Genomic DNA, 16,484 nt, shown 5'->3' with positions numbered 1-16,484 from the left:
AAGTCCCAGGCAGCACCTCCCTCCTGAGTTTTGTCTCAGATGTGGCTGTGTTTCTCAACCCCTTACTTCTGAGGGACTGCGGCTTTGACCCATTCTGCCCCTCTGCAGGAGGGTCTCACTGAGTAATGCTGGGTGTTGGCCACATCCAGGAATGTTTGCGGGACCATGCTGCCAATCCCCAGAGACTGCGGCTGGGTGTCAGCCCACCCCAGAAAAAGTTTGCAAGATAGTGTAGCAGCAGTGTTTCAGGGATTATGAAAAATCACAACACACGTTTGGCACCAGGATTCACCCTTAATGACGTTCCAGCACCAGCGAATGTGGTTGTTCTCCCAGGTCCACTGGGGCATTGCCTTTGGGGGACACACACAGCCTCTACCAGGTGTCCTCTCAGCAGTGGAACTGCTTCTCCCCGTGTGGCCTGAGAACCTCCTGGACCCCACTCTGCTCCTGGGGATTCGGCCTTCCCACCAGAGGACCACCAGGCATTGAGCTGCAGAGTTTCAGACTCTGTGCTCTCCCTTTTTTATAGTCTTAATGGAATTTATTTTATTTAAAATTTTTTTTTAATGTTTATTTATTTTTGAAACAGAGAGGGACAGAGCATGAACAGGAGAGGGTCAGAGAGAGAGGGAGACACAGAATCTGAAGCAGGCTCCAGGCTCTGAGCTGTCAGCACAGAGCCCGACGCGGGGCTTAAACTCACAGACTGTGAGATCATGACCTGAGCCAAAGTCAGACGCTCAACCCACTGAGCCACCCAGGCGCCCCTATTGTCTTAATGGAATTTAAACCCTCTCCTTTCTCCTTTCTCCCTTTCTAGTTCAGTCCCTGTGACTGTTTCCACTTTTCCATTTTCTGTCTATCTGCTTTGGCGCGGGGGGGGGGGGGGGGGGGGCTTTTCCTGTATTCTCCTCCTGCCCTGTCTCCATCCTCTCTCCACATACAAAAGTGGCTCCCTGCCCTCCGCAGCTTCTGTCTCCCCCAGTTCACCTCTCCGCACTGCATACCTACTGAACTCTGTGGTTCAGGTTGTGCAGATTGTTGTGTTAATCCTCAGACCACTTTTCTAGGTGTGCAGGATGGTTTAGTGTTGGTCTGGCTGTATTTCATGGATGCGAGACACACAAAAAACTTCCATGCTGTTCCGCCATCTTGGCCTCTCTCCGGGAAACAGTTCTTAAGGACTCATCAGACTCTGTGGCTACTCACAAGGCCTAGAACAGAGGACGGAAATGCCCAGTATTCCTGTGAAAGAGGGAATTTAACACACATCTAAGGGCCTAAGGAATTAGTTTTCAAAGACAGAGGCCATAGGTGCCATTTTGTGCTTTCCTTCTTCATTACTCTGGGTTGCTGGAATCTCTCAGAAAGAGCTTGTGTCTCATTTGGTGCCACAGTTTTTATGGTTGCTACCCACCGGATACCTGTTGATCACCTGGCTCTGGTGGTCATTGGGTTTACTTTCATGGGTCCTATAGGACTGTAGCTAATGGAAAAATAGTTGTTGACTGGCTATACCCCACCGGGCACAGTACAGAGACAAGAAACTGAAATGCACGTCCAGTCTTTCTGTGAAAGAGGCTTATTAGTTATCTTCTTAGCTCTGGCCTCAGGGCCACATAGCTATGTACACATTGAATTAAACACACATCTGGAGACTGACTGTAATCCTCTTCAGAGACTGGGGAGGCTAGCAGGCGCCATCTTCATATCCTTCCTCTGTCCTGCCCAGGTCTTTGTTGTCTCCAAAGAGAGGAGCCTGTGCACATGTCTGATGCCTTAAGCCCAGAGGATACACCCCTTGTTAGCCCAGATTTGGTGGCCAGTGGAGCTTGTGTTCACAGGGTGAAGGGGTGGTTACAAATAAAGAAATGGTTCTTGATTGGCTATCACCCCAGGGTTCAGCACAGGAGTAGACCAAAATGCCAGTCTCCCAGTCTTCTCATGAAAGAGGTACATTTGCATACATTAAAGACTTCTGTCTTAGTGTCTGGCTTCTAGTCAGCCTGAATCTAGATGCTGACTGAGATCCTCCTATTTGGGACAGTGACAGATCTTGGCACACCAACTACTGGGACCTTTTAAATTTTTCTGATGTTCATTTATTTTTGAAAGAGAAAGAGAGAGAGAGAGAGTGCGAGTGGGGGAAGGGCACAGAGAGAGAGAGGGAGACACAGAATCTGAAGCAGTCTCCAGACCCTGAGGTATTAGCACAGAGCCCGACCTGGGGCTCAAACTTGTGAATCGCAAGATCATGACCTGAGCCGAAGTAGGATGCTTAACTGACTGAGCCACCCAGGTGCCCTGACACCATTTGAAAATATTTTAAAAATAGATGTTGCTTGGAGAATCACAAAGGCTTGAGAGACTACCAGAGGTAGGACAAGATTGAATGATAATGTTTATATCCTAAACAAGGTCACTCCTTTAAGACTGAGAAAGGTAACTGATTTATTTAATGCATAGAAACTAATACAAAGTCAAGCAAATACAAAACAGGACTATGTTGCAAATGAAAGACCAAGATTAAATTTCAGAAAAAGATCTTAATGAAATGGTTATAAGTGATTTACCTGATAAAGACCTCAAAATAATGGTCTTAAAGATGCTGTTTGAGCTCAGGAATGTTTGGACAAGGTGAGAATTTCAATAAAGAGACAAAATGTAAGGAAGTACAAAATAGAAATCATACCGCTAAAGATATAACTGAATGGAAAGAGACATTAGAAGCGTTCAGCAGCACATTAGATGAAGTGAAAGAAAGCATCAGTGAACTCAAAGGTCAGTGGAGCTCACCCAGTCAAAGCAGCAAATAGAAAAAAAGAAAGAAGAATAAAAGTAGCTTCTTAAGGGACTTATGGGAGAATGCCAAGCAGACCAATATTCACATTACAGGCATATCAGAAGGAGAAAAGAGTAGAAAACTTTGGTGAAGAAATAATGCCTGAAAACTTCCCTAACCTCGGGAAGGGAATAGGCATTCAGATATGGTAATTCCAGAGAGAACCAAAAAAGCCAAAGCCAAAGAGACTCACACCAAGATACATTAAAATCAAATTGGTGAAAGTTAAAGAAGAGGGAATCTTAAATGCAGCAAGAAAAAAATCCCAAATTGTTACATACAAGGAAACCCCATAACACTATTAGCAGATTTTTCAGCAGAAACTTTCCAGGCCAGGAGGGAGTTGCATGATACATTTGAAGTACTGAAAGAAAAAGAATGTTTATTAGGAATACTGTACCTAGAAAAATTGAGGGAGACATAAAGAGTTTTCCAACAAGCAAAACCTAAAGGATATCATAACCACTAGACCAGTCTTACAAGAAATGCTAAAGGGATATGTTTAAGCTAAAATGAGATGGGCACTAATTAGTAACAAGAAAACACATGAAAATATAAATCTCACTGGTAAAGGTAAAGTAATAGTAAAATCCAGGGGCACCTGGGTGGCTCAGTTGGTTAAGCATCCAACTTTGGCTGAGGTCATGATCTCACGGTTGGTGAATTTGAGCCCCGCGTTGGACTCTGTGCTGACAGCTCAGAGCCTGGAACCTGCTCCAGATTCTGTGTCTCCCCTCTGTCTGCCCCTCCAATGCTCATGCTCTGTCTCTTTGTGTCTCTCAATAATAAATAAAAGTTAAAAAATTAAAAAAACAAAAGTAAAATCCAGATAAATCTAATGTTGTAAATGGGATGGGTTCATCACTTATAAAGATAGCAAGAAAGTTTAAAAACAAAGTAGTAAACACAACTATAACTACAATAATTTTTTAAAGAATACACAAGGTTGAAAGATATAAATTGTGACATCATAACAAAACATGGGGGTAAAGGCAGTAAGAATGTAGAGTTAGAATGTGTTCAAAGTTAAGTTTTTAAAATTTTTTTTTAACTTTTATTTATTTTTGAGAAACAGAGAGAGACAGAGCATGAATGGGGAGGGGCAGAGAGAAAGGGAGACACAGAATCCAAAGCAGGCTCCAGGCTCCAAGCTGTCAGCATAGAGCCTGATGCAGGGCTTGAACCCACCAACTGTGAGATCGTGACCTGAGTTGAAGTCGGATACCCAACCTACTGAGCCACCCAGGCGCCCCCTAAAGTTAAATTTTTATCACCTTAAAGTAGACTGGTACAAATATAATTTGTTTTGTGTAAGTCTCATGATAACCACAAACGTAAAACCTACAAACCTTTGTATTATACATACAAAAGGTAACATGAAATGAATGTAAACATACCATTACAGAAAATCATCAAATTAAAAAGGAAGAGAGCAAGAGAAAGAGAAATGAACAGGGCAGTTACAAAGCAGCCATAAAACAATAAAATGGCAATAAGAATATACCTGTTGTTGGGGACTATCTATGATTGTTTAAATGTAAATTAACTTCTTCAATCAAAAGACAGAGTGGCTAAATGGATAAAAAACAAGACACATTTCTGTGGTGCCTACAGTGTTCTCACTTCATATGTAAGGAGGCATACACACACTGAAAGTGAAGGAATGGAGCCAGACAAAATCAAAAAGGAAACAATGGCCTTAAATAACATATTAGATCATATGGACTTGATATATACAGAATATTACTTTTAAAACCAACACAGTGCACTGTATTCTCAAGCACATGTAGGACATTATCCAGGATAGATCATGTGGTAGGCCACAAAACAAGTCTTAATAAATTTAAGAAGACTTAAAGCATATCTGGTATTTTTTCTGATCACAATTGTATGAAACTGGAAATGAATACAAGAAGAAAACTGGAAAATTCACAAATGTATGGAGCTTAAACAAATGCTACTGAAAAAAGTAATGGGTCAAAAAAACCAAGAGAGAAAGCAAAAAGTACCTTGAGACAGACTAATAGTTTATCCATTTTGTTTATCTTCAAAGAACCAGCTCTTTGTTTCATTGATCTTTTCTGTTGATTTGTTTTAGCCTCTATTTCATTTATTTCTATTCTGATATTTATTGTTTCCTTCCTTCTGCTAATTTTGGGCTTGTTCTTTTTCTAGTTCCTTTAGATGTAAGGTTAGACTGAGATTTTTCTTGTTGTTTTGAGGTGTGCCTGTATCACCATCAGTTTTCCTCTTAGTACTGCTTTCTCTGAGTGCCATGGATTTTGGGCCAGTGTCTATATGTGTGTGTGTGTGTGTGTGTGTGTGTGTGTGTGTGTGTGTGTGTTTAAGTTTATTTATTTTGAGAGACAGAGCACAAGTGGGGGAGGGGCAGAGAGAGAGGGAGACAGAGAATCCCAAACAGGCTCCACACTGAACTCACAAAACTGAGATCATGACCCGAGCTGAAACCGAGTCGCATGCTCAATTGACTGAGCCACCCAGGTGCCCCTGGGACATTGTGTTTTTCATTTTCATCTGTCTCCACATATTTTTTTTTTTATTTCTTTGTTGACCTATTGGTTGTTTATTAGCATGTTGTTTAGCCTCAATGTGTTTGGTTTTTCTAGTTTTTTTTTCCCTTGTAATTGATTTCTGGTTTCATATTGTTATGGTCAGAAAAGATGCATGATATAGTTTCAGTGTTTTCAAATTTATTGGGACCTTATTTTGTGTTCTACCATGATCTATGCTAGAACATGTTCCATATACACTTGAAAAGACTATGTATTCTGCTGTTTTTTTTGTATGGAATATTCTGTATATATCTGTTATGTCCATCAGGTCTAATGTGTTTATTCAAAGATACTGTTTTCCTTATTGGTTTTAGATGTGGATGATCTATCAATTGATGTAAGTGGGGTATTTAAGTCCCCTACTATTATTGCATTACTGTCAATTTCTCCCTTTATATTGGTTAATATTTTCTTTCTTCAGTCGGAGCTGAAACAGGTGTCAGTTGGAGGTCCTGGAGTATTCTGTGCTGGGGGTGCCCTTGCAAGCTGACTGAAGCTACAATGGTGTGGGCCTGGATTGTTCTGATGGCTGGGGCTGCAGTGAGCAATGACCAGGGGCATCCTAGAGGAACAGCTGGGGTTGGCAGGGCTCACTGAGGTAATAAACTGGCCAGGGCACCTGTACCTTGCTCCCATTCACATTATCAAGATGGAAGGGGAACTTAGGGAAGGCAAACTGTTGCATTTACTACCTCTGTTGGCCTGGAGAGAGTTCTAGCAGCTGCCCTCCAACCCCACCCCCAATCCCGATTTGGTGGAGTTCTCTGGGCTGGATCTTTTATATACTAGATGGTCTTTTAAATGCTGGCTTCTTTTCTGTGCCTCAGGGCATCCGGGAGTGGCCTGGAGGCCTGGTTGGCTATGGCTCCCAGACCCTGCTTTTATCTACATTATTAAGGTGCAGGCAGAATATAAACCATTGCACTTGTCCCTCCAACCTGCAGAGAGTTCCAGCAACTCCCCTGCCATTTGGTGGATTTCTAGGGCTGGCTCTTTTATGTACGAGTTGCTCTTTTAACCACAGCTTTTTTGTCTGAGCCTAGGGCAGATGAATCTGCTCCTGGTCTCTCAGTACTGTACCTCCTCATTGCCATTCACAGTGTTGGAGGTGGGGGTTCTCTTCTGTCTTGCCATTCTTTCTTGTCTTTCTATCTTTTGTTGTACAGAAGCTGCTCAGTTAGCTCTCAGTTCTTTTTCAGGAGGAATTGCTATATAAATAGGTGTAGATTTGGTGTGTGCATGGTGGAGGTGAAATCAGGATCTTCCTGTGTCGCTCTCTTGGACCAGCTCTTCCTATTGAGTTTTAAGTGTTCTTTAAGCATTCTTGTACATGTCTTTTATAATAATATATGATTTAAAAATATTTTCTGGCTGTGGGTTGTTTTTTAAGTTTCTTAACAATATATTTTAAAAAACAGATTTTGATGAATTCATAATTAACTTATCAATTTTTAATTGTATGAATTGTGCTTTTGATGTATCTAAAAATATATTTGCCTCACCCACGGTTATAGATATCTCTACTATGTCTTTTTCTAGAAGCCTTATAGTTTTAAGTTTTTCTTATTTAGATTCATTACTCATTTTGAGTTAATTACTGTATATATTATGAGGTATGGAAGAGGCCATTTTTTTGCATATGAATAATTAATTATTCAGCACCAATCCTCGAAAAGATAGTATAGTTTCTCCATTTAATTGCTTTTGCACTTTTGTCAAAAATTATTTGACCTTACATGTATGAGTCTATTTTCGTTCTATCCTTTTGTGAGTAACACACTGCCTTGATTACTATAGCTTTATAAAAACCATTTAAATCAAGTTATATAAGTTCTCCAAAAGTGTTGTTCTTTTTAAAAATTGTTTTGGTTATTCTAGTTTTTGCCTTTCTTCATAAGTATTAGATTCAGCTTCTCAGTTGCTATGAAATATTTTGCTGGAATGTTGATTGGAACTATATAGAATGTATCCGGTAGTTTAGGGAGAACTGACAGCTTAATAATACTAAGTCTTCCAATCAATGAACTGGGTATATCCTCCCATTTACTTAGGTCTTCTTTAATTTCTTTCATCAGTGTTCTGTATAGTTCTATCAGTATACAGATCTATCAGTATTCCATTAGTATACAGACATTTCTCACATTGTGTTAGCGTTATATCATAGTATTTCATGTCCTTAGTGCTATTTTTTATTCTTTTTTGAACACAGGTTGAAAAAAATTAATTTACCTGTTTAAAAATTTTTTATTCAAATATATTTGAATGTTATGTAACATTGTAAATATAAGGTATACAACATGTTAATAAATGCATTTATATATTATAATATGATTGCCACTAGTGGAAGGCAGCTATGCTCACCACTATACCACCAACGCTGCACAGCCCTGATTGCCACTAGTGGTAATAAGCACATCTATCATATTATGTAATGATCATTTCTTTTTAGTGGTTGAAATAATGAAGTTCTAGGCTCTTAGCAAATTTAAAGATTATAATACAACATTGTTATTTATATCTACTATACTGTGTTTTCGATCTCTAGGTATTATTGATGACTCATTGCATGTTTGTACCCTTAAATAACATTAGCACTACTGTAAATGTTTCATTTTACTCTAGTTTCAAATATTTTATTGCTAGGTTATAAAAATCAGTTTGACTTTTATACATTGACTTTGAAACATGAAAACTTATTGAATACACTTATTTCTAGTAGCTTTTTTGTATACTGTGGGATTTCCTAGGTAGACAGTCACATCATCTATAAACAGAGAAAACTGTATTTCTTCTTTTCCAATCCATATACCTTTTATTTTATTTTCTTGCCTTATTGAACAGGCTAGGACTTCTAGTATGATGCTGAATACTGGTGGTGAGAGCAAACCTCCTTGCCTTTTCACAATCTATTGGTAGCACTATCTTGGATTAAGAAAGAGTATAAACAATACTTAAGACATTGGGGAAAATAAGCCAAAGTTGCATGTTAAGTGTAAATACTTGTACACAAGTGCTGGAATGGTTAGGTATGAAAATATCAGAGATACAGAACAGAGGCAGCAGTAGGGAGAAAGTGCAATGTGAAGTGAAGAAAGAGCAGTTGAAACTGAGGGAAGTTTCAAACTGATGACTGAAACAAGTTTCTTTATATACATCTTGGAATGTTTTTTTCCTGGTAGGGGCTATAAAGACGACAGAATATATTTGAAGCATCTATACCTTAAGTGGTTGAGAGTATGGTTGTAGATTCAGATTGCCTAAATTCATATCCTTTAGTAGCACTTATTAATGGTGCTACCTTGAGAAAGTTATTTATACTTCTCATCTGATGTTTGATTTGTTCAATAGAGGTGAAAATAATATTTATTTCACTGGCTTGACTTGAGAATTAAATGGAATAATTTATGAAAAACCTCTGGGAATAGTGCTATTATAGGACAGTTTATATGGGCCTTCACTCAAAGCAGAAATAATAATGTTAAGTTCTAGAACAATAAAGTCATTCCAATGAGAAACTGGTAAGCTTTTCTATATGAGAATGAAAATGTTTAATCCATATTAGTGTTCAACTATTAAAACTTTTTCATTGTCACTCAGCAAAATGCTTTTGATCAAAATTGTTTTATCAAAAGCAATCCTAACCAAATGTGATGAGAACAGTAAAGGCATTAAAAACTTGGATCCACTGAACATATTTTAGAAATATAACATGCTTAATGTCATAAGAATGTCTTCCAAGTTTGAAACAATAAGGATGTATGGAGAGATTGTACCTCAGTTTGCTTCAGACTAGGATTTTATGGACTACAGACAAATTATTAGCAGGAAATCTCACCTCTGAATTATTTGTCAAAATTAATTATAAATGTGCACTTATTTATTTAGCTATAGAAATTATCCAGATTATGTGGGGGCAACAGTTCCTGGAAAGATGTGTGTTACCCATTTTTCGGCTGGAATTGCTATGGTATGTAATTATTTTATCTTACTATTTAAAAAATATTTATACATTTAAAAATCATTCAGGGTGCCTGGGTGGCTCAGTTGGTTGAGCATCCGACTTCAGTTCAGATCATGGTCTCATGGTTTGTGAGTTTGAACCCTGTATCCAGCTCTGTGCTGATAGCTCAGAGTCTAGAGCCTGCTTCAGACTCTGTGTCTCCCTCTTTCTCTTTGCCTCTCCCCCACATGCACTCTGTCTCTCTCTCAAAATAGACATTAAAAATAGCATTCAACATTATAGCAAAGATTTTATACAGTTTAGTTTTATATTTGCATTTAGAGATTACACTTACTTTCTATTACTGTTAAAAGTTTGAAGTGTGTAGATGAAAGAGTATTTTGTAGAATAACATCTTGTTGCAATTATTTTGGAAGTTGAAGTAGAATAAAAATATCATCAATACACGTGCATTCCTTATTATATAGAACAGTGCCTCATGAGAAATTACCTTTAAAAAACTTTTATAACCCAAATAGATTTTTGCTTATAGACAGAAAATTAAACAAATAGTCTTCCTAATAAAATAGCTTCAAAACAAAAGCAAATGAGGGGTACCTGAGTGGCTCAGTTGGTTAATTAAGTGTCCACCTCTTGATTTAGGCTCAGGTCATGATCTCATGGTTCATGAGTGAGCCCCGTGTCAGGCTTGGTGCTGACAGTGTGGATGGAGCCTGTTTGGGATTGTCTCTCTCCCTCTCTCTCTGCTCCTCCCCACTCTCGCTCTTTCTGTCTTTCAAAATGAATAAACTTAAAAAAAAAAGAATCTACCTTGTCTTAAAAAAATGAAAACAAATGATTAAACAAAAAGTATGATAAAAATTCTTTAAAATGTTTCAAACCTCCAAAAGTGTATAAAATAAATTTTTATGTCTATTTTAAATATTTATAGTTTTTGTAAATATTTTATATATAGAAAAATAAATTATTGATACAATTAGATGCGTTGTTGAAAGGTGAAGTAATTTGTTGAGCAATTTTCCCATCCTATTAATTTTTTTAAAAAACAAATTTAAGTACTAAAAATTTTTTTAAGTTTATTTATTTTGAGAGAGAGCATAAGAAGTGGGGAGAAGCAGAGAGAGAGACAGATATACACACAAAGTTCCAGGCTCTGCACTGTCAGCACAGAGCCCAACGCAGGGCTTGAACCCATGAACTGTGAGATCATGACCTGAGCTGAAGTCAGACAGTTAACTGACTGAGCCACCCAGGTGCCCCTAAATTTATTATTTAAAGTAAATATGCTCTTACCCTTATTTTGATTTATAAACTTAAGGCAATGTTGGTAATATTATCTTTGATATATTTAGTCCACTCTCTTTGTCATGTATATATTCTTACATATTCATTATTTTAACAGTATATATTTATTAAAATGTATTACTACATGCTATATTTATACATATATAGTATATATATTTGTAAATATATTTATATATAGCACATATATATTTACGTATAATATATGTTTATTTATAACATATAGTGTATATATATTTATAAATATATTTATATATTATATATAGTATATATGGTATGTATTTATATATAGCATATAAAATACAGAACAGACTTGTATATAGTATGCATATATTTATTATATATTTATATATAGTATATAATTTGTTATATAAGATAAGATATATTATTAATGTATGTTACTATGTAATATACCATATATTATAAAAATATATAAAAATATTTTAATAATTATACATCATTACACATTATATGCCTATATATGCTTTATAGTTATACATATGTAATATATACATAATACAATTATTACATGACATTTTAGTAATATTTGTTTCTATTATTCATATCTTATTATTTATATTATATTGACTTACCTTAGACAATGTCCATTGATTACTTGCTATGAAAAATAAGAGATTAAAATAGTTCAACACTTCTTATGTCCATTGTCAAGATTTATAAAATTTATAATTTATTCTATAAAACTTTTATACTTTGTATACAGGTTAATTTAAAGATTAAATTAATAAATAGTATAATATTGTGAAAATGTAAATTATTAACTCTTGGATAAATAAATATATTGTTATGCTAGTAAAGCTTTAAGAGAACCTTTTAGGCATTAGGGTCTAATGGAGATGCTTAATTTTTTTCCTCACTTCTTTACCTTCTATGGGTGAAACCAACTGCCATAGAAAATTGAATCTCATCTTCCTTTTCCTAGAATCCTTTCCTATTTTTTTCTAATAACTGCTGAGTTTTTGTTTGTTTGCCTGCTTTTAGTTTCCAGTTTATTTTATTTTTTAATGTATTGTTATTTTTTATATGAATTGGGTATGATACATTGAGTTCAAGGTAAAGGAAAGTTTATGTCTTCAGATGACTGAGTATGGGCTAGTTCAGAATTCATTTGTAGATATGATTTTTGCTTCAAGGTCACTTCCTTTCTCTGGCCGCGTAGGGCCTATATGCTAAGTGTATTAGGGGTTAAATTATTTAAAAAATTATTCTTTGCATTCCTTTAATTATAAGCAATCATTTTCTTTTGTTTTTGACTAGATCCTTTGCCCAGTGTTCTGGGTTCAGTACTTTTTAGGCAGGAGGACCCTCCTCCAAGAAACTGATTGCTTGCTCCCACCCATAGGGAACTCTCAGCTATGACTGCCCATCTCTCACCTGTAGCTTTTCTGTTTGCTTTTGGGGCAGTGGAGACATGAGATAAGTGTGGTCTCTCTGGTCTAGATTTATCTTTATTTTTTTGGAAAGCTAGGAGGAATATTTTAGAACTCCTTTATATTCAATGTAAAGATACAGGATGAGAATATAAGAATCTAAAATATTTTTATCTTTTCATGTAGGTCTTTTAAAAAATTTTTATTTCTATGTAGTTAACATACAGTGTTATATTCATTTCAGGTATACTGTTACTCAGTGCTCATCAAGATAAGTGTACTGTTAATCACCTTCACTTGTTTCATCCATTCCCCCACCTACTTCCCCTCTGGTAACCATCAGTTTGTTCTTTATAGTTAAAAGTTTCGTTTTAGGTTTGCTTCTTTTCCTCTCTTATTTGCTTTGTTTCTTAAATTCCCCACATGAGTGAAATCACATAGTATTTGTCTTTCTCTAATTTATTTTACTTAGCATTATTCTCTCTAGATCCATCCATGTTGTTCCAAATAGTATGATTTCATTCTTTTTTAAAAGTTTTTAAATTCCAGTTAGTTAACAATACAGTATAGTATTAGCTTTGGGCGTACAATTTAATGATTCAATATTTTCATACAACATGTGGTGTTCATCATAAGTACACTCCTTAATCCCCTTATTTAACTCATCTGCTACCCACATCCCCTCTGATAACCATCAGTTTGTTCTCTATATTTAAGAGTCTGTTTCTTGGTTTGCCTCTCCTCTCCCTCTCTCTCTCTCTCTCTCTCTCTCTCTCATTCATTCCCCTATGCTCTTTTGTTTCTTTTACTTGTGAATTTTTTTCCTTTTGTAATTTTCTTCTAATTATTATCTTTTCTTTTTTACTTAAATCCCTTTAACATATCTTGGGAGGTCAGTTTAGTGGTGATGAATTCCTTTAACTTTTGTTTGTCTGAGAAACTCTCCCTCTTTGAATTCTGAATGATAACCTTGTCAGGGAGAGTATTATTGTTTGTAGTTTTCTCCTTTTAGCACTTTGAATATATCATGCAACTCCCTTCTGGCCTCTAAAGTTTCTGCTGAAAAATCAGCTGATAGCATTATGGAGGTTTTTTTTGTATGTAAATAGTTGTTTTCCTCTTGGTACTTTCAAGATTCTGTCTCTATCTTTGTCATTTTAATTATTTAATTACTATGTGTTGTGGTGTGTACTTCCTATGGTTTATTTTATTTGTGGCTGTCTATGCTTTCTGGATAGAGATGTCTGTCTCTTTCCCAAGGTTAGTGAAATTTGCAGGTATTATTTCTTCAAATAATTTTCTGGTCTTTTCTCTCTCTTTTTTCCTTTTGGGATCCCTGTAATGAGAGTATTAGTATGCTTGATGTTGTACCAGAGATCTCTTAACATATCTTCATTGTTTTTTATTTCTTTACTTTTTTGCTGTTCAGCTTGGGTATTTTCCATTACCCTGTCTTCCCAGTCATTAATTCATCTTCTGCATTTTCTGATCTGCTGTTCATTCTCTCTGATGTATTTTTCATTTCAGTTATTCTATTCTTCAAGTCTGATTGTTTTTTAAAAATTATTTTCTTTCTCTTTGTTGAAGTTCTCACTGAGTTCATCGTCTCTTCTTTCTAGTCTAGTAAGTCTGTTTTTGACCATTACTTTGAACTTTTTATCAGATTGGTTGCTTATCTCTGATTTGTTTAGCTCTTTTTCTGAGGTTTTGTCTTATTCTTCAGTTTGGAGTGTATTCCTCTGTTGCCTCATTTTCTTTGTCTTTCTGTGTTTGTTTCTATGATTTAGGTAGAACAGCTACTTCTCTTAGACTTGGAGTGTGGTCTTAATTTAAGTTGACATGTGCCCCAAGTTCCCTGGCTGAAAGGTGCCATTGGTTTTGCTCTGTGGACAATCAGCCATGCTTACCATACTCTCCACTTGCACATTGCTGGGCTATATAACTTCCAGTTGTTATGACCTGGCTTCTGGTCAGGTGGGGCAAGAAGCTACACTTGGCATTGGGTAGGGTTATGACTCAGCCTCCTTGCCTGGGTGGGGGTGTGAGGTAGACAGGCTCCAGTAGTGGCAAGGCTTTTTGATGACCTGAATAAGGAAGACTCGCTGTTCATTGCATTCCCTGGTGGGACTGCATCACTATCTTAGCTACACAGATGGGCAAAACTGCTGGTTGAGGCTACTTCTTGGGTGCTGTGGGTAGGAATGTGGTCTTAAGATCTGATTGCTAGTTGTTGCAAGCCCCTCCACCCTTCTCTGTCACAGATTTCCCATGATTGAGTCACGTAGCATCCTTTGTGCTCCTTGTCAGGGAAGACTAGACTGTGGACTCCCAAGAAGTCACCTAAATTGCTGGGGAAGCTAGATGTCTACCCTGGGCTTTCATTTCCCACTTGAGGTACTGTAGACTCTGGGGAGACCTCCTAGTATGGCATGCACCAGCCTTGGGAAGAGGCAAGGTAGTCAGTGTGTAGCTGCTCTTACCCTTCTAATGTGGTCTGTCTTGGTTTCTGCAGTTCAGGGAGCGCTTCAGGCTCACCTCCATGTTCTAGGATCTTCTTGGTGGATTCTTGTCCAGGAATAGTTGTTAGTTGTTCTTGTGAGGGGTAGTAAAATTGAGAATGACCTATCACACCATCTTGATAACATCACTAATGTTGTGATTTAATTCTTAACATGGACCTGAAGGCAATGAGGGTTGGTGAGACAAATGTCCTAGGTATTATCATCAAAACTGTGTGTGTTTGTTTTTTTTTAAAGAATTTTTTTAACGTTTTATTTATTTTTGAGACAGAGAGAGACAGAACATGAACGGGGGAGGGGCAGAGAGAGAGGGAGACACAGGATCTGAAACAGGCTCCCGGCTCTGAGCAGTCAGCACAGAGCCTGACCCGGGGCTTGAACTCACGGACCGTGAGATCGTGACCTGAGCCGAAGTCGGACGCTTAACCAACTGAGCCACCCAGGTGCCCCTGTTTTTTTTTTTTTTTTTTTAATTTGGGGGCTCTCTCATATTGTTTAGAGGGAGGCTTCCTATGCTGGAAAGTGAAATCCAAGTATATTTGTCCATGTCATCCAATTGTTCCCTTCCCAAGTTTCAGATTCTAGCTTCTTCCCCATCAAGCCTGGTAGATTTGAGAATTAAATTAATTCTGCAGCCTTTCAGCCCTTATCCTTAGGCTTTACATATGGTGTTACTCAGCCATATCAATCCAACAACTACAGGATATGAAGAGTTACTACAGTGCTGGTACAGGAGCTTACTGATTGCCTATTTGCATTCTCTGTTGCTCGTTCACAGCTTTCTCTTTATATTTTTCATAGTGTGCATCCTCTAGTGCTGTCAAAAATCCAGTTGAACCCAAAGTTTTTACTAGAGCTTATCATTATAGCAATGAAGTGCCCTGATCTTCCTCACAACTTGTCCTCACCTATACCTTATCCTATGCCATATTTGGTAATAACTGGACAAATCATAATGTTATTGCATATCATGAATTATCAGTGTCACATTTCTCTTTGGCAAGGAAGTTATCCCTGCGCTTTGTTAAATATGTGAGCAGCATAATCCAGGAATGCTATCTTGAGAGTCTTTCTGTGGTTTCCCCTGATATGAGTTACTGAGTCATGGAGAATCCTGACAGGAAGCTGATAGCACACTTAAACTGAGTAATTTGGTTACATGGCCACTTTGTGAGCTGGGAAGCAGAATGAATACAAAAGCTGTCATAAGAAATTAGCTAAATTGAAGATCATGACCCATATAGCCAAAAATATAATGAAAAACAGCCCTTTTATATAGTTATGGTAGCTACTTAAGAATTATATTAGGCATTCAATTGTTAAATCATGATAAAGCTTGGCATAGTCTCAGTTTGCTTATATCTCAGTAAAATTTCATAAGAAGAACTTAAGCTTCTCACCTGTTCAAGGAACTGTATTTTCTATTCTTAAGTATTTGATAAAATAATAAGTATATTCAAAATTAGAAAATTATTACTTTTTATCACCTTTCAGTGACTTGTCTTTCATTTGAATGTTTGTTTTTGCTAATGTAGTACCCCAAGGAGGTAACTCTGGAGGCATTTTCCATTATTGTTACACAGATGCTCGGACTGAGTCTGGGAATATCATATGATGACACAAAGAAATGTCATTGTACAGGAGCTATCTGTATAATGAATCCAGAAGCTATGTAAGTTTATTTAAAAGTAAGAATATGTTTATTTTGTTTTAAATATTTCAAGTACAAAAATTTAATGTTTACTTATAGCACAAATTAGCCATAAATGGACCAAGTACTATAAAATATAAACATGAAATTTTAAGTGTAAGAGAGTTGGAAGGAGGTGTACCATTAAGAATAGTCAAGGATAACAAATTCAATTGGAAAGAAAAATTAGCAAGGGAGTGATA

The 16,484-nt window shown here is 36.8% G+C and overlaps 1 protein-coding gene across 10 annotated transcripts in view; it reads left to right on the top strand.

Annotated features, from left to right (window-relative positions):
* The window catches only part of ADAM32 (ADAM metallopeptidase domain 32), a 170,946-nt gene that overhangs the window by 44,160 nt on the left and 110,302 nt on the right, over window positions 1-16,484 (top strand). For all 10 annotated transcript variants that reach the window (XR_006201592.1, XR_006201593.1, XM_042934793.1 and 7 more), the window contains 2 exons: window positions 9,304-9,385; window positions 16,127-16,263. Coding sequence is in view for 8 of the 10 variants with exons in the window: in XM_042934793.1 (XP_042790727.1) it covers window positions 9,304-9,385; window positions 16,127-16,263 (219 nt within the window). In the remaining 2 variants the exon portion in view is untranslated. The remainder of the gene's footprint in view (window positions 1-9,303; window positions 9,386-16,126; window positions 16,264-16,484) is intronic.

Source organism: Panthera leo, chromosome B1, assembly GCF_018350215.1.
Source record: "Panthera leo isolate Ple1 chromosome B1, P.leo_Ple1_pat1.1, whole genome shotgun sequence".
Lineage (NCBI taxonomy): Eukaryota > Metazoa > Chordata > Mammalia > Carnivora > Felidae > Panthera > Panthera leo.
The sequence above is the reverse complement of the archived record's forward strand: the minus strand, read 5'-3'. Positions and strand labels throughout refer to the sequence as shown.